This window comes from Phocoena sinus, chromosome 11 (assembly GCF_008692025.1).
Source record: "Phocoena sinus isolate mPhoSin1 chromosome 11, mPhoSin1.pri, whole genome shotgun sequence".
Classification (NCBI taxonomy): Eukaryota; Metazoa; Chordata; class Mammalia; order Artiodactyla; family Phocoenidae; genus Phocoena; species Phocoena sinus.
In genome coordinates, this window is record NC_045773.1 from 53,818,036 (window position 1) to 53,841,161 (window position 23,126).

A 23,126-nucleotide genomic window follows, 5' to 3' on the forward strand; every position below is an offset into this window, starting at 1 on the left:
AAGTAATTTGCCCAGGTCACACAGGTGGTAAATGGAGGAGCAGGAAACTGCTAAAATTAGTAACCTCTAAAACTGCCAAGCTACTAGTTAAGACAGCACTACAACTAATGCCCACAGTAGTACAGGACCCCATCATCCAGCTAAGTGATTCTCAGCTGAGAGTGATGATTTTTGTCCCCCAAAGGATATGTGGCAATGTTTGGTGACATTCCTGGTTGTTGCAGCTGTGGGGCGGGTGCACTGCTGGTGGGAGTGCACATACTGGTGCAGCCACTATGGAGGCGAGCAGTGTGGACAGTCCTCAAGTTAAAGACAGAGCTACCACACAATCCAGCAATTCCACCTCTCGGTATTTATCTGAAGAAAGTGAAGACGTTAACTTGAAAACATATCTGCGTCCCATGTTCACTGCAGCATTATTTATGAAAGCCAAGATAACCATGCAACTTAAGTGTCCATTGATGGATGAAGGGATAAAAAAAAAGTGGCGTATGTATACAATGGAATGTTTTTCAGCCATAAAAACATAAAATCTTGCCATTTGTGACAACATGGACAGAACTTGAGGGCATCACGCTTAGTGAAATAAGTCAGAAAAAGGCTAATACCATATGATCTCACTTATATGTGGAATTGGAAAAAACAAAACGACATTCAGAGAACAGGCTGGTGGTGGCCAGAGGCAGGGGGTGGGGAGTGGATGAAATGGGTGAAGGGGGTCAGAAGGTACAAACTTACAGTTTATAGCATAAATAAGTCCTGGGGATGTAATGTGTGACAGCATGGTGACGATAGTTAATACTGTGCTGCATATCTGAAAGTTGCTAAGAAAGTCATCTTAAACGTTCTCATCACAAGAAAAAAAAATTCTGCAACTCTGTATGATGACGGATGTTAACCAGACTTACTGTGATCATTTCACAGTACATACAAATATTGCATCATTATGTTGTACACCTGAAACATACAATTTCGTATGTCAATTATACCTCAATGAAAAAGCTCCAAGTGGGATGGGGTGGCTGGGTAGAAAGGAAGAGGGAGGAAGCGTGACACATGGCGGGGTGGGGGGAGGGGGGAGATAGCAGCAGCCTGTTAACTGAGAGGAGTGGGGAGGGAGAAGTGGGCATGCGCGGAGCCGGCTGCACACCCCGCGAGAAGCCATGTGTGGATGCGGGCCGCTCTCGGGACCCGGGGACAGGGGAGATGGTGGTCGGGGATGTAGAGGGACACCGTGCCGGACCTGGGATAAGGGGCAAGCCACCACCAGTATCTGTCACATTTCCCAGTACTGAAGTGACTGCTTTTTTAAAAACAGGGACCTGGGCTTCCCTGGTGGCACAGTGGTTAAGAGTCCGCCTGCCGATGCAAGGCACACGGGTTCGTGCCCCGGTCCGGGAAGATTCCACATGCCGCGGAGCGGCTGGGCCCGTGAGCCTTGGCCGCTGAGCCTGCGCGTCCGGAGCCTGTGCTCCGCAACGGGAGAGGCCACAACAGTGAGAGGCCCGCGTACAGCAAAAAAACAAAAAAAAAACAGGGACCTGACACTGTCAGTTGAAGAAGACAGTGAATATGGAAAAGTTGGAGAGGATTTGTCTTGTGGCTTTTTCTGCACAAACTGCAAAATAACCAAATGAGGCTTGTGGACCCCTATGAATAGGAACAGGAGGCAGGAAGCTGACCTGAGTATTTTTGTTTTATTCAATCGAATAAACATTTTATTTATATAAAAGACAAACAATGCATAGAATGAAAATAAGTGCTTGACACAGTTGATATAAAAAGAGTATATAGCATTCACATTCCTATTTTAATAAATGAGTACTGGTGAAGTGTTCCATAAAAGAATAAAACTTTCCCTTTATGTAGAGTAGTGAAAAAAGTCAGTATTTTTAGGAACTACAGAATGATATTCCTTGGTCTTTTTCTTGAATAAGGGAAACAAACATAAAACAAGCCACAGTATCATCTGACACTACATTCCAGTTTATGCTGATGACCACCCAGAAGTGATAAAGCTCTTTTGACTCTTGGAAGATCCCATAATGGACTAGTATTCTAGAAATTCACCACTAGAGGTCAATGAGCAACAGCTATTGGGACGGCCTCACCAGCCCTAAAGTGCAGGGGATTTCTCGGCACTTCCGCAGCATTGCGGGTCAAACTACCTTAACTCTCCCAGCCCACCCCACCGAGCAGGGTTCCTAAAAGTTCCACCTAATCCCAAACTTCAGCATATCTGCTAAAACCCCAATGAGATGAGACCTTCCAAAACCCAAGTAGAGCTGGTCACTGCCAGTCCCTCTCCAATATTCCTATTTGGCTGAAAATAAGCTTCAAAAACATTTTTAAAAAATTGTTATTTGCAGCATTAACACTTGTTTGTGGATTAATGAGTTTCCTATGGAGTAGTAAAGCACATTCTTTGTTCTTGTCCATGTGGACACAGATTTCCTAACTGTACGTGGGACTCCTGTGTCCCACATTCAAATTCTGCAAAGGTTGGGAAGGCAGGTGTGACTGAGACCAGTAACCATGGCAACAGTTTCTTGGAGTAAAGCGCACCCTCTGAAAGCAGAGCGGGAAGCTCTTAAAATACAAGCAAAATAGATTTGGGTTAACAGGGACCACCCAGAGGAGGTCCCCATTAGTCCAAAAGAAGGCCAGCTTCAAATCTTAACCCCAGGAAGGGAATCAAAATCATACTCTATAGTCAGAGAAGGAGTGCGTGGATGCACATTTCTCACAGGGGCCCTTGGTTGGAAGCAGGTTTAATTCCCAGACTGGGGTGGTGGTGGGTGGAAAACACAAACGTTCATGGCGGAAGTGAGCAGCTTTCTAAGAGTGTCCACACCTGCATGTGTGAATGATGTGGACCAGAGAGAACTGGAAACCATTTGCTCTCTAGTCTTACTTGAGGATCCAATTTTTTTTTTTTTTTTTTTTGCAAAATCTCCAAGTATTTAAAAAGTGCCTCGATTTTGTTAAACACCGTGCTGGCCAAGCAAGACACATGTTCAGAGTGCCTGAGGAGATTCCTGATGTGGCAGTGCTGTGCTGCTCAAATACTTTCCCCTTGGCCAAAATGTGCTCGAGTCCCCTGAAGCCCAGAGCATAGAACCTACTAGTGTTGCATAGAAAGCTGGAGACTGAAACCGAGGGTGATAAAAAACTAAACATAAAGAACCTGGAAGGGAGACCTGTTCCCTTTTAGGAAACAGGGAACAGTAACATAGGTATGGCGGGGGGGGGGAATTTTTTAAAAAATAACAATTTCTCATTAGTAGAACGTGTGGCAATTTCATGGGTGGGGAAATGTGTCCTGATTTTTCTGTAGCCTGTGAAGGTAAAACATGGGGCTTAAAACATTTAAGCAATTAGAAATGGAGCAAAGTTTCTGAACCAGCTGAGGAAGGAGGTTCACAAACCAGAGGTGGGTCGTGAAGCTCCGGTGACAAGTCCAGGAGAGATGATGGCACACGGGGACCCCAGGGTCTGATCCCCAAACAGTGTGACTCCAATCAGCTCCATGGCCAGAACAGGACCCTGTACAGGGAATTATTACTTTGCAAAAGCAAGTGCAACTTGGCCACAGCAGGCTCTGAGACCTGGAGTCTCTCTCTGAAGGCAAAGACCGCACCCCCCCCCGCACCCCCCCAACCCCTGTGTGCTCAGAGGCCCAGCACATGAGTGACTGCCAAGTGCTGAGGCTGCCCCAGAGCCCTTCCTTCTGTGCTCAGTGCCAAGCTCGCCCATCCAACCCATTTCTTGGGCATATTTGATCTTTTTCCTCACCTCTTTCTAGAGTATGGCTGTATAGATAGATATAAACATATATAGATATATATAAAACATAGCTATTCCATATTTATATACAGGCATTAATAAAGTGCAAATGTTATTGGCTATTGTAAAAATCAATCTCATTTCCTGAGGAAGTGCTAACACAGCTTATCCTATGACAAAGTCAAAGACATAGGATGCTTCCTGTCACCCCCTCCCCAGCTCGGGGGGGAGGGAGCGGCCCCAGGGTTCCAGGAAGCATCGTTCAGGGGCAGCTTCCTGCTGCCTCTGTTCTTTGGCCACAGGGGCAGCCACACTCGGCCAGCCGCTGGAAGAGCTATTTGGTAGTGTTCAGGGAGCCGTCTTCGGGAATCTTCTCCTCCGAACTGCTCCTGCCCGAGAGTCTGTCCAGATGCTCCAGCTCGCTGAAGCGCTCGGCCACACACTGCGCCGTGAGCCGGGCCTCGGGGTCGTGGTCCCAGCACTCGGCCAGCGTCTCACACACCATCTGGATGCCCTGCAGGGGGAGAGGGTCCACAGGCCTCTGAGAGGGGATGGCGGCTCCTGGGGGCAAGGCAGCCCCTGCCTTGTCTCTGCCGCCATCGCTCTGTCCCCGCCTGCAGGCCAGTCCCCAGCACCATGTGACTGCAGCTGCAGGCGGCCAGCGTTCCAGGGCCATCCGATCATAGGAAGTGGGGAAATGAAGACACAGCACAAGACCCCCCAGTAGGCTCCTGGGGCACAGCAGCATCCCCAATCCTGAAAATTCCCGTGAAGTGGGCTTCTAATGCCATTTCACACCTTTCTGTTTGGTGAGGAGGGGCATAGCTTTAGGCTTTACTGTTGAGGGCAGTTTTAGGTTCATAGCAAAATCAAATGGAAATTACAGAGTTCCCATATATGCCCTCCACCCTCGCGGACAACCTCCCCCGCCATCAACACCTTGCATCTGTGTGTGCATTTGTTAAAATTGGTGAACCAACACTGACACGTCACTATCAACCGAAGTCAACCAGAACATGGTTCACGGTAATGTACAGGACGTGGATTCTGGCAGATGTGTCCATCATCATAGTGTCCACAGAAGGCCACTGCCCTAAACAGCCTCTGTGCTCCACCTCGTCACCCCTCCTTCCTCCCCCCTCAGCCCATGACCACCACTGATCTGCTTATTGTCTTAATGGTTTTGCCTTTTCCAGAGAGTCTTAAGAGCTGGAATCATGTACACATTCCTATGTAAACAGGACTGAATATCTGAGTGAAGTCCAGGCATTGGTCTGGTTGCGTTTTCTGGGTTCAAGTCCCATCTTCCAGCAGCTGCTGGGGAGACCCTCTGCTAGGCCCCTCCTCTCCTGCATCAGGCTGGGCCCTGTCTGTCTTTGTAGGTCCTGCAGGCTGTTTCAGAGAGTTCAACCTAACCCCATAAAGGCCCCATTCAAAAGGCCCATCCAGAAAATGCTGCCCACAATGTGTGACAAGGGTCTTCTTTCATGGCTTTAATTTTTATTTTGCATTGCAAATATTTTTGTTATTTCAAGTCATTTTTTGGAAATAAAGCAGGCACGGATTAACTAGATAGCCCAATAGGTGGAAACAGACTGTGCTCTTGCCAGTCAGAGGCCCGACCCTATCACTGGTGTCCCCTCACACAAGTGGCCAGGTGGAATGGATCAATCCCAGCTCTGCCCTGAGAATGGCACTCTCCTGTCTGCAGTCTAACCAGCAACTTTCCCCACACACCTAGGAACCTGACCCTCCCTTCCCGCCCTGTGGGTGAGTGCATGATGTTGAATTAATTGTGTAATTCACCTAATTGGTGGTATTGGTTGATGGCCCTGTTAAGAGTGGAGCGTTATTGTTGGTACACGAGTAACATTTATTTCATTCTGGCACTGTAATTACAGGCAGTAAATTAAATTAAATATTAAGCATTAACTTGAAATAAATAGGGCAACAAATCTCATTAAGAGAAAAAATGTATTATGCAAATTCTTTCCAGAATTTTATCATCATGAATAATGGCTTCATTAGAAGAACTGTACAGCAGAGGAGGCAACAAGAGTTTGAAAGAAACAATACTAGTGCCTTCTGATTTCAGAGTTAACACAAAATAGTCTTGCATTTTCAAAGCCAAAGAGGCTTTCCTGAAACCCAGGGAGAAGCCCTAGGCCACGTCCTGGTCCACGCTCTCCCCCGGCTTTATCAGGGTCTGTCCGCTGAAGTGGCTCTTGGCGAGGGCTGGCACACACCAGGCTTCCTGCTCCATCTGTCTCCTTGATTGCACCTGACTTGTGGTTTCTGTTTTTTTATCTGACTTATCTGCCTTGCCCTTAGGAAACCTATGACTTAGCCCCAGCGTTCCCTGGGTAAGGGAATTCAGCCAAAGGCGGCCATAAATGGTTTACGTCAATGGAAAGGACAGTCTTGTCAGTGAGCTATGGGCACAAGGCCCCTCTCCCTCATTCACGGCTCTTCCCTGCTGTGCCTGGCAGTCCCCAGCTCTCACAACCTATGCCTCCTTCTTTTCCTCTGATTGGGGGCATTTTGATGAGGGGAATTTCGATAGGTCTCCCTGTATGTCAGAACCACTGCCCTGCTATGGATGGATGGCCTTACCTACCATTGCTTAAAAAGAAAAAAAAAAAAAGAAGCCATTAGGAAGTTCTGGAAAGACAGATTTCCTATTTGTTCCCTTGCCCTTTGCTCTTCTGTGCTTTCCTTTATCCCAGCCTCCTTCTCGACACACCTGCCGCAGCCTGAGCACACAGCAGCCCCTTGCAGGCCAGCTGGCTGCCAAACACCCCTTCTTTCTCACTAAGTGTTTCCTGCCAGAGCTGAAGATTCCCAGAAGAAAACATTTGGAACCCAGAAGGGAACAAAACATAAACTCCCTATAAGAGGTGAGTGGCACAGGCTGCAAACAAAATATTTTAACTCAGAAACAAGACGGCTTGGACAATATGACAAATGCCCGTCAAATGATTCTGTTTGAGCCCTTTCTGAATGGTGGGTAGAACGTGCAATAACAAGGTCATCCCACTTTACTGAAACTTCTTTATAAAGAAAAGTGAACAGGGTCATGGAAAACAAAGGGACCTGCCTCAGATTGATGCCCAATAGCCAGGAATTCTCTCCTACCTAAGATATTACTCCAAATGAACTTCACTTGCCGTTCGCAACAGTCACTCCTTACCTGGTGGTTGAGCCAGGAGCTTGGGATTTCAGGTCGTCCTCGATCTCTCAACACGTTGTCCTTCATGCTTTCGACACAGGGATGCTCCCGCACCTTGGAACCGAATGGAGGCTCATAATCCTTCACTTCTGTTGGAGAGAGCAGACAAACACAGGGCCCTTGAGAAGGGTGTGCACAGCTAAGACACTGAGTGTGATGCACCTGTGATTACGCTAGGGGCAATTTTTAATTCTTGGTTCAAATATAAGGAGGGGTTGTGGAAGGAGCTTGAGAAGTATTCAACACATGACTGTTGAGTGCCCACGATGTCCTAACAGCTGGGGACAGAGCAGAGAACAAGACCAACAAGGTCAGGGGATTCAGGTTTTAATGCAGACATCTCAATGGGGCAATCCTGGTTCTTGGGAGGTAGAAAAATCTTACATGTTACAATGGTTTGTGGCCCTACAAAGGTCCACAGTATGTAAATAGATTTAATATGCGGTATTAAATTTCTTGGGGAGATTCAGCCATAAAAAAAAGGAATGAAATTCTGATAGATGCTACAATACAGATTATGCTTAGTGAAATAAGCCAGACACGAAAGGACAAATATTGTATGATTCCCCTTATATGAGGTACCTGGGACAGGCTAATTCACAGAGACAGAGAGCAGAATAGTGGTTGCCAGGGGATGGGGGTAGAAGAGGTAGAGAGATATTGTTTAATAGGTACAGGGTTTCAGTTGGGGAGGATGAAAAAGTTGTGGAAATAGATAATGGTGATAATTACACAACACTGTGAATGTACTTAATGCTATCGAACTGTACCACTGAAGTTGTGAATTGTAACCACTTAAAAATGGCTAAACTGGTGAACTTTATATCATGTATAATTTTCCCACAGGGAGAAAAATCATGGGGAGTAGTGATTAAGAAAAAAATGTCTACAAAGGCTCCTTGCAATAGTAATAATGAAAAAGAGGTTCAGAAATGCTGTTTTAGATGACAGAGGAGAGCGACTGATAACACCAACAAACAAAATTTAAAAAGGTAACTTTCCTTCAGTGATACTTGCTAAAAAGAAAATAAAGAAGGATGATGTAAACACTTCATTAGGACTTCAGGTTTCAACTAAGGACAAAATCTTTTCTTCTTTTTTTAAGGGAAATTCAGGTTGCTGATTTTCTTCTAATTTTTCTTATTGAAGTATAGTTAGTTGACTTACCATGTTATATCAGTTTCAGGTATACAACATAGTTAACTCAATATTTTTACAGATTATATTCCATGTAAAGTTATTATAAAAAACTGGCTATATTGCCTGTGCTGTACATTACATCCTTGTAATTTATCTATTTTATACCTAGTAGTTTGTACCTCTTAATCTCCCTCACCCCTAACCCTTTTGGCAAGAAACCATAGTTTGTTCTCTGTATCTGTGAGTCTGTTTGTTTTGCTTGTTTTATTTTGTAGATCCCACATGTAAGTGAAATCAAGCAGTATTTGTCTTTCTCTGTCTGTCTTATTTTACTAAGCATAATACCCTCCAGGACCATCCATGTTGTTGCAAGTGGCAAAATTTCATTCTTTTTTATGGCTAATATTCCATTTTGTGTGTTGTGTGTACACACGTATACATTTTACTTTTTTATGTAGTATGAGAAGGTGTTCTAATTTCATTCTTTCACATTTAACTGTCCAGTTTTCTCAGTACCACTTATTGAAGGGACTGTCTTTTCCCCATTGTGTATTTTTGCCTTCTTTGTTGTAGATTAATTGACCAAAAGTGTGTGGGTTTATTTCTGGGCTCACTATTCTGTTCCACTGAGCTGTGTTACATGTCTGTTTTTGTGCCAGTACCATACTGTTTTGATTACTGCTGCTTTGTAGTATAATCTAAAGTCAGGGAGTGTGATCCCTCCAATTTTGTTCTTTTTTCTCAAGATTGCTTTGGCTATTCAGGGTCTTCTGTGGTTCCATACACATGTTAGGATTATTTGTTCTAGTTCTGTGAAAAATGTCATGGGTATTTTGATAGGGATTGCTTTAAACCTGTAGATTGCTTTAAAGAGTATGGACATTTTAACAATATTAATTCTTTTATTCCATGAATATGGGATATCTATTTATCTGTATCATCTTCAATTTCCTTCTTCAATGTCATAGTATTTAGAGTACAAGTCTTTTACCTCCTTGGTTAAATTTATCCCTAGGTATTTTAATCTTTTTGATTTGATTATAAATGGGATTGTTTTCTTAACTTCTCTTTCTGATAGTTCATCATTAGTGTACAGAAATGCAACAGATTTCTGTATATTAATCTTGTATCCTGCAACTTAACTGAATTCATTTATTACTCCCAATAGTTTTTTGATGGTGTCTTTAGGGTTTTCTACATATGGTTTCATGTCATCTGCAAACAGTGACAATTTTACTTCTTCCCTTCTAATTTAGATGCCTTTTTGTATCTTTTTCTTGTTTGACTGCTCTGCCTAAGACTTCCAATAATATGTTAAATAGAAGTGACAACCGTGGGCATACTTGTCTTGTTCCTAATCTTAGACAAAAACCTTTCAGCTTTTCACCATTAAGTATAATGTTATTTAGCTGTGGCTTTATCACAATGGTCTTAATTAAGTTGAAGTGTGTTTTCTCCATACCATCTTGTTGAGAGTTTTTATCATGAATGAATGTTGAATTTTGTCAAATGCTTTTTCCACATCGATTGAGATGATCATATGACTATTCTTTCATTTTGTTAATGTACTGTAAAACATTGATTGATTGGCAGATACTGAACATCCGTAACCCCTGGAATAAATCCCATATGATCACAATGTATGAGACTTTTTATGTACTATTGAATTCAGTTTGCTGATATTTTGTTGAAGATCTATGTTCATCAGGGATAATGGCCTGTAATTTTCTTTTTTTTTTTATAATGCCTTTGTCTGGTTTTTGTGTCAGCGTAATGGTGACCTCTTAGAATTTGTAAATTGTAAATCTGACCTCGTAGTTTAGACGTGTTCCCTCCACTTCAATTTTTTTGCAATAGTTTTTGAAATAAAGGCATTAACTCTTCTTTATATGTTTGGTAGAATTCACCTGTGAAGGCATCCAGCCCTGGACATCCAGCCCTGTTTGCTGGGAGTTTTTTAATTACAAATTCAATTTCACTTCTAGTGATTGGTCTCTTCAAATTTTCTGTTTCTTCTTGATTTAATCTTGGTAGGTTGTATGTTTCTAGAAATTTGTCCATTTATTCCATGTAGTCCAATTTGTTGGCATAACTGTTAGTAGTATTATCTTACGATTTTTTTCTATCTCTGTGATATCAGTTGTTACTTCTCCACCTTAATATCTTATTTTGTTTATTTGGGTCCTCTCTCTTTTCTTCTTGGTGAACCTGGCTAAAGGTTTATCCATTTTGTTTCTCTTTTCAAAAAGCCAGTTCTTGGTTTCATTAATCTTTTCTATTGTTTTCTTGATCTCTATTTTGTTTCCTCTCTGATCTTTATTATTTCCTTCCTTCTGCTGACTTTGGGCTTTGTTCCTTCTTTTTCTAACTCTTTTAGGTTGTAAGGTAGGTTGTTTGAGATTTTTGTTTCTTGAAGTAGGCCTGTATCACTATAAACTTTCCTCTTATAATTGCTTTTGCTATGTCCCACAGATTTTTGAAAAGTTGTGTTTTTATTTTCATTTGTATCAAGGTATTTTTATTACTATTGCTTTGAATTCTTTGTATCAGGTAAATTATTTATCTGTGTTTCAGTAGGGGTTTATCTTGTTTCTTCATTTGAAATAGAGTCCTCTGTCTTCTCACTTTGACTAGTTCTGTTTGTCTCTCTTAAATTAAGTGAAAAAGTTATCTATCCTGATCTTGAAGGCATATCCTTGTGTGCATCCCTATGCAGTCTGCATGTGCCCTTTGTGGCTTTGGTGGGAGAGCTGGATCTGAAGTGAGCACGGACTGTGTCTTTTCCTGGGGTGCTGCCTCTGCTCTGGGGCAGGGAGCAAGCAAATCTGTCTGTGTGCTCTTCAAGAGTGGGGTCTTGGTTTCTTACAGTCCTCTGGTAAGCCCCACTGGTTTTCCAACCAGCCAAGGGGGCTCATCTTCCAGTGCCAGACCCCAGGGCTGGGGTGCTTAATATGGGGCTCGAACCTCCTGCTTCCCAGGGAGGATCCTGGAGCTTGTGATACTCCCTCCTCTTCTGGGTCATGCAGTAGGGGTGTGGGTCTGGACGAGATCACTTGTCCTTGCCTCCTACCTGACTTTGAGTGGTTCTTTCTTTATAGCCTTTGTTATAGAAGAGCTGATCTGCTAATCTTCAGGTCATTCTCAGAGAGATCTGCTTTATATGTAGTGGTAGTTTTGACATGTTCATGGGGGGAGGTTAGCTCAGGGTCTTCCTACTCTGCCATCTTGATCCCCCCTCATGTTCTAGGGGTCGATATCTTTATAGAAGCTTCCTTGAATATCCCCAGAGCGATTCTTTATTAGACGTCTGGGGCAGAGCTCTACTTTAGGGTGTACAGCCACTGCTTATCTGTCTCACTCGACCAGATGGTGAGCGTCTGCAGGCAGGTTCAGAGTCCCTTTCTCATGCTTGTATTCCTGGCACCCATGGCAGGGCCTCCCATACAACAGGCTCTCAATAAATGCTTTGTTGAGTGAATGAATGGATTAATCTTAGATCCTGTCCAAAGTGGCCAATGCATAAACTCTGGGTGAATATTAGAACATCTATTAATTTAAGTGGGTGGGACAATACCCATGTCAGTGCATCACAGGACAATTTAGAAAATAAAATCACTCCAGTACTGAAACATGCCTGAGCCAAAAGGGAAGAGTGGGCTGGATTTGCCATTTTCCTCCAAAATAAATAGGACCTTTGGCCTTTACTTCAAAATAACCCTGTTTAATGAGTGAAACTTTCAATAATTTGCCCATCCAGGCTGAGAACTGAAGAAGCATTTAAGGCGAAATGACATTTTGAAAAGAGATGGCTTGTTCTTGTTTATTTGATTTTCCCCCTTTCCCAGAACCTTACTTGCATATTTATCTTTTTCCGCCTCACCCAACTAGCAGAGCTGGCAGGGTATTTTCCTTTTCCTTAGTTGGGATGAAGCCCTCCCCTCCTCCACCACTTTGAGACAAGCACAAACCATCCTTCTGTGTGTCTGCATTTGCCTTCAAGTGCCCATAGCACTTAATCTGTACTGCTCTTGGGGTGAGATCTGAACTCCGATTTGCATGGTATTTATACACCTTCTTTCTTTCTTCTAGTCCCTTATCTTTTACTGGACTGTAAACTCCTAACGCCTAAGGCAGAGGCTGAGTTTTGTGTCTGCTGAAATTGTGCCTTATACACAGTAGGCTTTCAATAGATATGAGCTGGCTTGAATTCAAGCAAGAGATAAGTTCCCAGTAAGGGTTTACTCTGACCTAAATCTTCTTTTCTATAAAATGAATGGGCTGAACTAGATGACCTCCATGTCCCCCTCCAGAGCTATCCTGTAATTCAATCTAATCAAATACTGATGCTCTCTTAGTGCCATGCCCTGAGGTTTGTATAATATAATATAATATAATATAATATAATGTAATATGATTTGCATATGACATAAACTGCTCCTTAGACAATGTATCAGTCCACTGACTCTCCATTTCCAACTCTTTTGGCTGCCATAGCAGATGTGGTTGGCAGCCTGCCTAGACCTCCTTTACCAAGCCAAGAACACCACAGCCCCGAGGTGCTGCAAAGGCTGAGTTGTAAGGGCTCACAATTTCTCCCTTCTGTGGAGAATTACCCTTGGTTGATGGAAGCTTCCTGGCCTGGAGGGCAGTCTGTAGCCAATGACGAATTAACATGGGAGTTTTTTGTTTTTAATTGGTATAATTGCTTTACAATGTTGTGTTAGTTTCTACTGTACAACAAAGTGAATCAGCTATACATATACATATATCCCCTCTTTTTTGGATTTTCTTCCCATTTAGGTCACCACAGAGCACTGAGTAGAGTTCCCTGTGCTATACAGCAGGTTCTCATTAGTTATCTATTTTATACATAGTAGTGGATATATGTCAATCCCAATCTCCCAAATCATCCCCCCCACTTCCCCCTTGGTATCCATACATTTGTTCTCTACATCTGTGTCTCTATTTCTGCTGTGTAAATAAGATCGTATAGACCAATTTGTTCAGATTCCACATATATGCCTTAATATACGGTATTTGTTTTTCTCTTTCTTACTTCACTCTGTATGACAGTTTCTAGATCCATCCACGTCTCTACAAATGACCCAATTTTACTCTTTTTTATGGCTGCGTAGTATTCCATTGCATATAGGTACATCTTCTTTATCTATTCCTCTGTTGATGGACATTTAGGTTGCTTCCATGTCCTGACTGTTCTAAATAGTGCTGCAGTGAATATTGGGGTGCATGTGTCCTTTTGAATTATGGTTTTCTCTGGGTATATGCCCGGTAGTGGGATTGCTGGGTCAACACGGGAGTTCTAACAGTCTGTCTCACCCCTAGAGGACATGACTACTGTGCAATTCGTGCTCCAGAGCTCCCCCTGGGATAAGGCTGATGGTGGTGCAGATGGAGAAAAATGAGACTGTTGCATTTTTCTTTTTGTGCCTTTGATCAAATAATGTGAAGAACTGCAGAGAAAGCAAGTCAAAAGGTGAGTGGGGTTAGTTCAGAGAGTGCCATCTTTTAAAAATTTTGGAAATGCCTCTAAGAAAAAAAGCAAACAGCTTAGAGAGTAAGATCGAGTTTAGCACTTTAAAAAAAAAGTGCTAACGGTATGCATCGTAAGTAGGGGTATTATTCGTTGTGTTTACCCCAGACCCATCATAAACTAGAGATGAGGACTTGGAAAACAGACATCAACTCTTTGTGCCTTAGTTTCTGTATCCACAAAACAAGAGAAAGCGCAAGTGCTGACCATCATTAACACAGTCCTCCCTCGGTACTCGTGGGGCGTTGGTTCCAGGACCAGAAGCAGATACCAACATCTGCAGATGCACAAGCCCCATATTTGCCCCTCTGTATATGTGAGCTTTGCATCCACGATTCAAGCAACCGTGGACTGTAAACACAGTACAAGATCCGTGAGTGGCTGGATCCGCGGATGCCGAACCGTGGATGCCGGCCGAGGACACGCTTACTACCCTAGGACGCTGGCCACAGGGCTCAGCACTCACCCTGTGCACCCACGCTGGCTCAAGTCCAAGAGTGTCAGGCCGGCGACTGGGGTCCACCCTCCCAACGTGCCCCAAGGGCAGCCCTCAATCAGCAGCAGATGGGGGCTGGAAGATAAACCGGGCTTCCTTGAGCCGGGGGTGTGATGCTGAGGTGCACGTGGGCTCTGTGCACTGCCAGGGTCCCCAGTGGGATCATGCTCTGGTTGTCCCCATGGTGACCTGCCTGCTAGCATAGGGCTCATTAGCTCCCTCCCCTTCCTGACTCACTGCCTGTTCCTTCTCTCCGTGGCTTTTCCTGCCCTCTTTTTCCTACAGAATGTCAGCTCAGGCTCCTGTTCCAGGGCCCGAGGCACCCAGCCCAAGGCAGATACCCCGCTCACCACGGCAGGACCACCTGCTGGGACCAGGCTCCCTCTCGCGCCTCAGCTGCCTGCCTCCCTATAGGCGCAATGGGGACCTTGGGATTTCCTTGAGGGCTTCACACAGCCTCTGTTCTAAGAAAGTTTTAGATCTCTCTGCTCTTCTTCCCACCCCCATCCCATCCTCCCCACCACAGTCCTTTCACTGAGGGCCACCGCCCCATCCCGGCCCCACAGCATCTCTTTGTCTGGCTGGAGGCTCTCAGGAGAAAGTCTGCAGTCTCCGGCTCTGGAGCTCAAGAGGGGACCCAGGCAGCGGAGATGCTCACTCCCTGAAAGTCAGCATCTGGTCTGCAGCTGCTGTTTTGATCATGGTTCCAACTTCATAGAGCCGTGAAGTTGTTGGCAGTTTTTCCCTGAGCACAACCCTGACTTTTATATCTGCCTTCCTTCCAAATTATCCTGCCTGGAAATGCAGGAAGATGAAGGCTGCAATTCCAGGCTCTCTTCACTCCTCTCCCACCCCTCTTTTTTTTCTTCCCTCCTTTCCTTTTGATTCTCTTGCATGTTTTGTCTGCCTCACAGGCTGCAGCAAGCTGGGGTTGTGTTTCTCCTCTTGTGAAAATACTTGCTCAGCTGGCTGCTGTGTGTCAGCTGCTATTCAAAGGCCGACATGGCCAGGGATTTGGAAGTCAGCCAGCCTGGGGGCCCGGTTGGCTCGGGTGACGTGAATATTGTGCCCGCTGTGCTCCCAGAGGGGGCCCTGAAGGACCCACCTTCCTCCGCTTCCCACACACCACACACGGTGCAAACACTTGCATGGACACCAGACAAGCCGAAAGCCAGGACAGAGACTTCTTTGTAGAAGAGAACAGCTCTCCTGATTTGTCCTGGAGGGATGGTGAGTTCATGGCTTTCCTCCTTCTTTATAAAACAGTAACACACTGGCCACCTCCTTCCATTTGTTCCCTCCTCAAGCAACTCTGAAAAACCTGTTTTCTTGGTTTCTCTTTTCTATACTTTCAGATGACCCAAGTGCCTGAAGTAACAACCCCTGTTATTAGCTATCCCCTAACTCTATTTTGTTTTTCTTTCTGCAATCATCATACACACCCCCAGCCCTTAAGTTATGATTTTATATCTATTCATGCAGCACTTGTCTTTCTAGCAGAGTAGCTCTTCATTAGACACCCAGTCCCTTGAGGACAGGGTCTCTTCTTTTTTCCACTGCTGCATCCTTCGCATTTTCTTTTAATTTTTATTTTAAATTGGACTATAGTTGATTTACAATTTGTGTTAGTTGCAGGCATACAGCAAAGTGATTCAGTTATACATATACATATATCTATTCTTTTTCAGATTCTTTTCCTTTACAGGTTATTACAGAATACTAAGCAGAGTTCCCTGTGCTTAGTATTTTTTTTTCCTTTGAGGTCATACTGTACATTTTTCAGGTATTATTATTATTTTTTAATTAATTTATTTATTTTTGGCTGCATTGGGTCTTTGTTGCTGCACATGGGCTTTCTCTAGTTGCAGCAAGCAGGGGCTACACTTTGTTGCGGTGCACAGCCTTCTCATTGCTGTGGCTTCTCTTGTTGCGGAGCATGGGCTCTAGGTGTGCGGGCTTCAGTAGTTGTGGCATGCGAGCTCAGTAGCTGTGGCTCGCAGGCTCTAGAGCACAGGCTCAGTAGTTGTGGCGCACGGGCTTAGTTGCTCTGCAGCATGTAGGATCTTCCCGGACCAGGGCTCGAACCCGTGTCTCCTGCATTGGCAGATTCTTAACCATTGAGCCACCAGCAGGTCCTTGTTGATTATCTATTTAAAATATAGTAGTGTGTATATGTCAATCCCAAACTCCCAATTTATCACCCCCTGCCGGCCAACCTTGCTCTTTTGGTAACTATAAGTGTGTTTTCTAAGTCTGTTTCTGTTTTGTAAATAAGTTCATTTGTATCATTTTTTTTTTTAGAATCCACATATAAGCAATATCATATGATATTTGTCTTTCTCTGTCTTACTTCATTTACTATGATAAGCTCCAGGTCCACCCATGTTGCTGCAAATGGCATTATTTCATTCTTTTTAATGGCTGAGTAATATTCCATTGTATATACATACCACATCTTCTTTATCCATTCATCTGTTGATGGACATTTAGGTTACTTCTGTGTCTTGACTATTATAAACAGTGCTACAATGAATATTGGGGTACACATATCCTTTTGACCCATGGTTTTCTCTGGATATATGCCCAGGAGTGGGATTGCTGGATCATATGATAGCTCTATTTTTAGTTTTGTAAGGAACCTCCATACTGGTCTCCATAGTGGCTGCACCAATTTACATTCCCACCAGCAGTGCAAGAGTGTTCCCTTTTCTCCACACCTTCTCCAACATTTATTGTTTGTAGACTTTTTGGTGATGGCCATTTTGACTGGTGTGAAGTGATATCTCATTGTAGTTTTGATTTGCACTTCTCTAATAATTAGTAATGCTGAATATCTTTTCATGTGCCTCTTCACCAGCTGTATGTCTTCTTTGGAGAAATGTCTATTTAGGATCTTTTGCCCATTTTTTGATTGGGTTTTTTTTGTGTGTGTGACATTGAACTGCATGAGCTGCTTGTATATTTTGGAGATTACTCCCTTGTTGGTCGCATCGTTTGCAAATATTTTCTCCCATTCTGTGGGTTGTCTTTTCATTTTGTTTATGTTTTCCTCTGCTGTGCAAAAAGCTTTTGAGTTTAATTAGGTCCCATTTGTTTATTTTTGTTTTTATTTCCATTACTCTAGGAGACGGATCAAAAAAGATATTGCTGCAATTTATGTCAGAGACTGTTCTTCCTATGTTTTCCTCTAAGAGTTTTATAGTGTACAGTCTTACATTTAGGTTTTTAATCCATTTTGAGTTTATTCTTGGTGTTAAAGAATGTTCTAATTTCATTCTTTTTTTTTTGCGGTACGCGGGCCTCTCACTGTTGTGGCCTCTCCCATTGCCGAGCACAGGCTCCAGACGCGCAGGCTCAGCGGCCATGGCTCACGGGCCTAGTCACTCCGCGGCATGTGGGATCTTCCCGGACCAGGGCACGAACCCGTGTTCCCTGCATCAGCAGGCGGACTCTCAACCACTGTGCCAGCAGGGAAGCCCTAATTTCATTCTTTTACATGTAGTGTTCCAGTTTACCCAGCGCCACTTATTGAAGAGACTCGCTTTTCTCCATTGTATAGTCTTGCCTCCTTTGTTGTACATTAATTGACCACAGGTGCGTAGTTTCATTTCTGGGCTTTCTATCCTGTTCCATTGACCTATATTTCTGGTTTTGTGCTAGTACCATACTGTTTTGATGACTGTAGCTTTATGGTATAGTCTGAAGTCAGGGAGCCTGATTCCTCTGGCTCTGTTTTTCTTTTCCAAGATTGCTTTGGCTATTCAGGGCCTTTTGTGTCTCCATACAAATTTTAAGATTTTTTTGTTCCAATTCTGTGAAAAATGCCATTGGTAATTTGATAGGGACTGCATTGAATCTGTAGATTGCCTTGGGTAGTACAGTCATTTTGACAATATTGATTCTTCCAATCCAAGAACACGGTATATCTTTCCATCTGTATGTGTCATCTTTGATTTATTTCATCACCATCTTATAGTTTCTTGAGTACAGGTCTTTTGCCTCCTTAGGTAAGTTTATTCATAGGTATTTTATTATTTTTGATACGATGGTAAATGGGATTGTTTCCTTAATTTCTCTTTCTGATCTTTTGTTGTTAGTGTATGCAACAGATTTCTGTGTATTAATTTTGTATCCTGCAACTTTACCAAATACATTGATGAGCTCTAGTAGTCTTTTGGTAACATCTTTAGGATTTTCTATGTATAGTATCATGTTATTGCAAACAGTGATAGTTTTCCTTCTTTTCTAATGTGGATTCTTTTTATTTCTTTTTCAGCTCTGATTGCCATGGCTAGAACTTCCAAACTATGGTGAATAAAAGTGGTGAGTGGACATCCTTGTCTTGTTCCTGATCTTAACAGTGAAAAGCTGAAAGCATTTCCTCAGAGCATGATATTAGCTGTACGTTTGTCATATACAGCCTTTAATTATGTTGACGTGTGTTTTCTCTATGCCCACCTTCTGGAGAGTTTTCATCATAAATTGGTGTTGAATTTTGTCAAAAACTTTTCTACATCTACTGAGATGATCATATGGTTTTTATTCTTTAAATTATTATTGTGGTGTACCATACTGATTGATTTGCAGATACTGAAAAATCCTTGCATCCCTGAGATAAATCCCACTTGATTGTGGTATATGAAAATTCTTTTTCAGGTAGATTGCTTATCTTCACTTTACTTAGTTGTTCTCCTGGGGTATCTCGTTCCTTCATCTGGGACATATTCATCTGCCATCTCTTTGTGTAACTTTCTGTGATTGTGGTTTCTGTTCCACAGGCTGCAGGGTTTTATTTCTTCTTGCTTCTGCTGTCTGCCCCCTGGTGGATAAGGCTGGCTCAATGGGCTTGTGCCAGTTTCCTGGTGGGAGGGACTGGTACCTGCCCACTGGTGGCTGGAGCTGGGTCTTGTCCCTCTGGTGGGCAGGGCTGTGTCAAGGGGTGTGTTTAGCAGGAAGCTATGGGCTCAGGAAGATTTTAGACAGCTTTTATGCTGATGGGTGGGGCTGTGTCCCCACCCTGTTGTTTGTTTGTCCTGAGGCGACCCAGCATTGGAGCCTACAGGCTGTTGGGTGGGGCCAGGTCTTCGTGAGAAAATGGTGGCCTCCAGGAGGGCTCACGCCAATGAGTACTCACCAGAACTACCGCCACCAGTGTCTTTGTCCCCGCAGTGAGCCAGAGCCACACCCTACCTGCACAGGAGACCCTCTAATAAACAGCAGGTAGGTCTGGCCCAGGCTCTTATGAGGTCACTTCTTTTTCCCCTGGGTCCTGGTGTGCACGAAACCTTGTGTGCACCCTCCAAGACTGGAGTTTCTGTTTTCCCCAGTCCTGTGGAATTCCTGCAATCAAACCCCAATGGTCTTCAGAGCAGATGCTCTGGGGGCTCCTGATGCCAGACCCCCAGGCTGGGGAGCCTGACGTGGTGCTCAGAACTTTCACTCGTGTGGGAGAACTTCTGCCATATAATTATTTTCTAGTTTGTGTGTTGCCCACCCGATGGGTATGGGATTTGATTTTATCACGATTGCATCCCTCCTACCATCTTGTTGTGGCTTCTTCTTTGTCTTTGGATGTAGTATATCTTTTTTGATAGCTTCCAGCATTTTTTTATCGATAGTTGTTCAGCAGTTAGTTGTGATTTTGGTGTTTTTGTGAGGGGGGGTGAGCTCACATCCTTCTACTCTGCCATCTCCTGAGAGTCTCTGTACCCTGAGCACTTTGAGTAATGCCTTCCATGCAGTAGGTACTCAATAAATATTGGTTTAGTGAATGAAAGAATGAATAGATATATCTTCAGAGAAATAAGGATAAGGACGTTATCTCAGACTTTAAGGCACTGAGGCTGTAACACACTACAGCATTTAATAGCCTTGGGATTCTTTTAACAGAGACTCACCCAGAGATGAGACGAAAGTCATCCCCTGGAAATGTTCAGAAGTGAGGCCATCACTGAATGTTCCCCAAGTGTGTGACTGTCTTGCCAGATGCTTCCAGAAAGGCTTCAAGTCAAAAGCCACAATACACAGAGTAGCATTGACTACCCGCTTCTGTAAAAATAATAATGGTAGTCCTAGCTGCCATGGGCTATACATGCTCTCCATTGGTCAGGCCAACACTGTACCAGGAAGGTTAGGGCCTGTGGGCCAGAGCCAGACAACAGGGCTCTGATGCTTGTCTCCACAACTTTCCCACCTCCTAAAACCTCAGTTTTCCCATCTGTAAAATGGGGCTAGTAACAGCACACCCTTCAAAGAGTCCTTGGTAGATGGAATGAGTTGTTCCATGAAGCAATTGTTTATGTAACGGTAGTTATCGTTTTTCCGTGGCCTTCTTCATCTGGACCAAACCTACTTCTACCAGAAAGTCTTTCCCTTTTGACGACTCTCTTCAATTATGACAACCTATCTCTTGAGCTCCTAGGTGGAATCTTGTGGTAAGGGAGCTGGACCAGCTGGCTTCCAAAGAGTGCTATTACCACCTCTGCATTTTCTCACCTGAGAAGAGTGCGGCTTCTCCAGTGTTGTGTTGTCTCTTGTTCGTGTTTCCTCTGTACTTCTTGCACAGAGAGGACACTTCTGAGCCTCATTGTTCCTTTGAGAGCTGACCTAACCCTCCTTGCCTGACCCTACTGTTGAACTTCCTTTAGCCAATCTGGGCACTCAGTTCCTTGTCCCCTGCCTCGCCTGTAAAAAAGTCTCCTTCAGTGTTCTAGGCCCAGTAAATAGTATGAGACAAAGCCTAGCACTAAGACCTGTGATAAACACAGAGAGAAGCAGGCGAGGCCTGCTGGGCATCCACGCCAAGAGTTTGGGCTCAGCCTTGAGAATAGAACAGGGTCACTCGAGTCAGGAAAGCTGGGATTTCACCTTCTCCTGCAAGACCATCCTTTGAAGCCTAGCCTCCTGCTTCATTCAGTTAGATGTCCTGCTACTCAGAATAAATGGGAGAGAATATCAGTGGATCTATATTGTGAAATAAAGTATCAATCTATAACTCATCACACTGAGGTAAGCATTTTCCACATTTCCTTTTCTGAAATGAGACTGTCCATGAAAAATAGTAATTACATATGCTGTATTTTCAAGTCACAGAAAGAAGTTTAAGCTTCAGGAAAGCCCTTTTATATCCTGCCCTCTCTCTGTATAAATTAAGGCGTAATATCAACTAGAGGAATATTGTCTCTTTTATGTGTAAGGTAAGAAATGTGTCTGAATGTGCAAAGTTTTTAAAAGTAAAGGAGGAAAAAAAAAGTCTGTTTCATCAGTAGACAGCAAGCTTCTTCATGGAAATACTTGTCCTTCCATCTGTGTTTGTACAACAGGTTAGAGGGAACACACCCTAACTTCCCTTAGAAGGCACTAACTTTAATGTACCCTCTAAGGGGCTCTTTAAATATAGAAGAAAAGTCTCTGTAATTAAGACTAGGCTGAAAATCTGCCTTCACGGTTTTTGAAGCACAGACACAAAAAAACAGAAAACAAAACAAAACAGAAAATAACAGTACTTTTAAAAGAAGGCAAAAGAAAGGGTTTAATACATGAGTTCACGCACTTAATCAAGTGAAGGGCTGTCTGCTGGACAAAAGTGAGGATAGACAAAGAACTTTGATTTTTGCAGCCTGAGAGGAGATGGGAGGAACAGTACTGTGGGCTTAAGATCAAACAAAATGAAAACCGGGATGGCCTCTTTCCGGTTCCCTAAAGCTGTCTGTTCTTATCCTAAAGGTTATGAAAGGTTTTTTGAGGCTTGCTAAACAAATGGGACCCTGTTCCTTCCTTGGGAAAACTTATTTATACTGTATCCGTTTTTAGACCTTATAAAAGCTGGTGAACTCAGTTCTTCCCCATTAGCCTGAATTCTTCCACACTCAGCAAATATCAACAGGAAAGGGCGTCAGTCATTGATAACCGTGGAAGCAGGGAGCTCACATCAGGCCTTAAGGAGCTGGCAGCACTGCCAGAGGGGAAGACAGGGACACAGTCTCCAGCTCACGTTTATAGAATGACGGGCTTGAAAGGATAAGAGAGATACCAAAAACGAGGTAAATTTATTCTGAGACGATGACAACAGCATCATCATCTCTTCTGACACAACTCACACTGGTCTGGTCTAAGGATTCATTTTTGAGCTGTCAAAGCTTTCAAGCAGAAAATGATTCTCCGTGGCTGAAACTCGATTAAACAAATTTCACTGTGCAAGAAAAAACTGTTACTTTTGGAAGGGCTATGGGGGAAGACATCTCAGGCAGGAAACCAGAAAATAACAGGGTCAGCCAGACAGGAAGTGCCATCCCCATGCAGGGACCCAGGGAAACAGGTGATGGGACAGCAAGGCTCCCAGCAGGACCCATCCTAGAGAATGAGCTAAGAAAGTTCTCAAAAGGAGGAATTATCAGAGCAGGAAATGGTGCCAACCAGATCCACCTGGAGCAAAATGCTAGGTAGTTTGGCCCAGTGACCAAAGCTGTTATAATCTAAGCGACAAAATAAATATTGATAATATTAAATACCCATAGAATAAGATAAATATCCCCAACTTCATACTCATATAAATACAGTAAATGAATAAATAAAAGGGGCTGGTGAGAGAAAGGACAGATATCTCGTAAGCAGAATATCTATGAATAAATGTAGAAGGGATAAGAAAAACAGAAAATCACCATTAGGCAAACGTTACAGTAATAACTGTAGCTGGCAAGAACTAGAATTAGCAGGTACAATAATGGTAAAAAACAGGTCTAGTCTCCTTACTAAACAGGTGTTTAGTAGAAACAGGTCAAAGTGCCTTCCCACAAGATTTGTATTAATTACAAGTGGAAAAGGTAGTATCTTTACAGGGAGAAATGTGGAGACACCTTCACCACATGATGAGACTGGACAGCACACTGGCATCTCCACCCTCATGTGACACCCTGAGTAGGGCT

General features: G+C 43.5%; 1 protein-coding gene across 1 annotated transcript in view; it reads right to left on the reverse strand.

Annotated features, from left to right (window-relative positions):
• Positions 1-1,678: 1,678 nt before the first annotated feature.
• TGFBR2 (transforming growth factor beta receptor 2) overlaps positions 1,679-23,126 on the reverse strand; it is a 95,058-nt gene continuing 73,610 nt past the window's right edge. Inside the window, exons 6-7 of the mRNA XM_032648045.1 lie at positions 6,977-7,104; positions 1,679-4,300 (exon numbers count right to left, since the gene is read on the reverse strand). Coding sequence (XP_032503936.1) covers positions 4,121-4,300; positions 6,977-7,104 — 308 coding nt within the window. The 3' untranslated portion in view covers positions 1,679-4,120. The remainder of the gene's footprint in view (positions 4,301-6,976; positions 7,105-23,126) is intronic.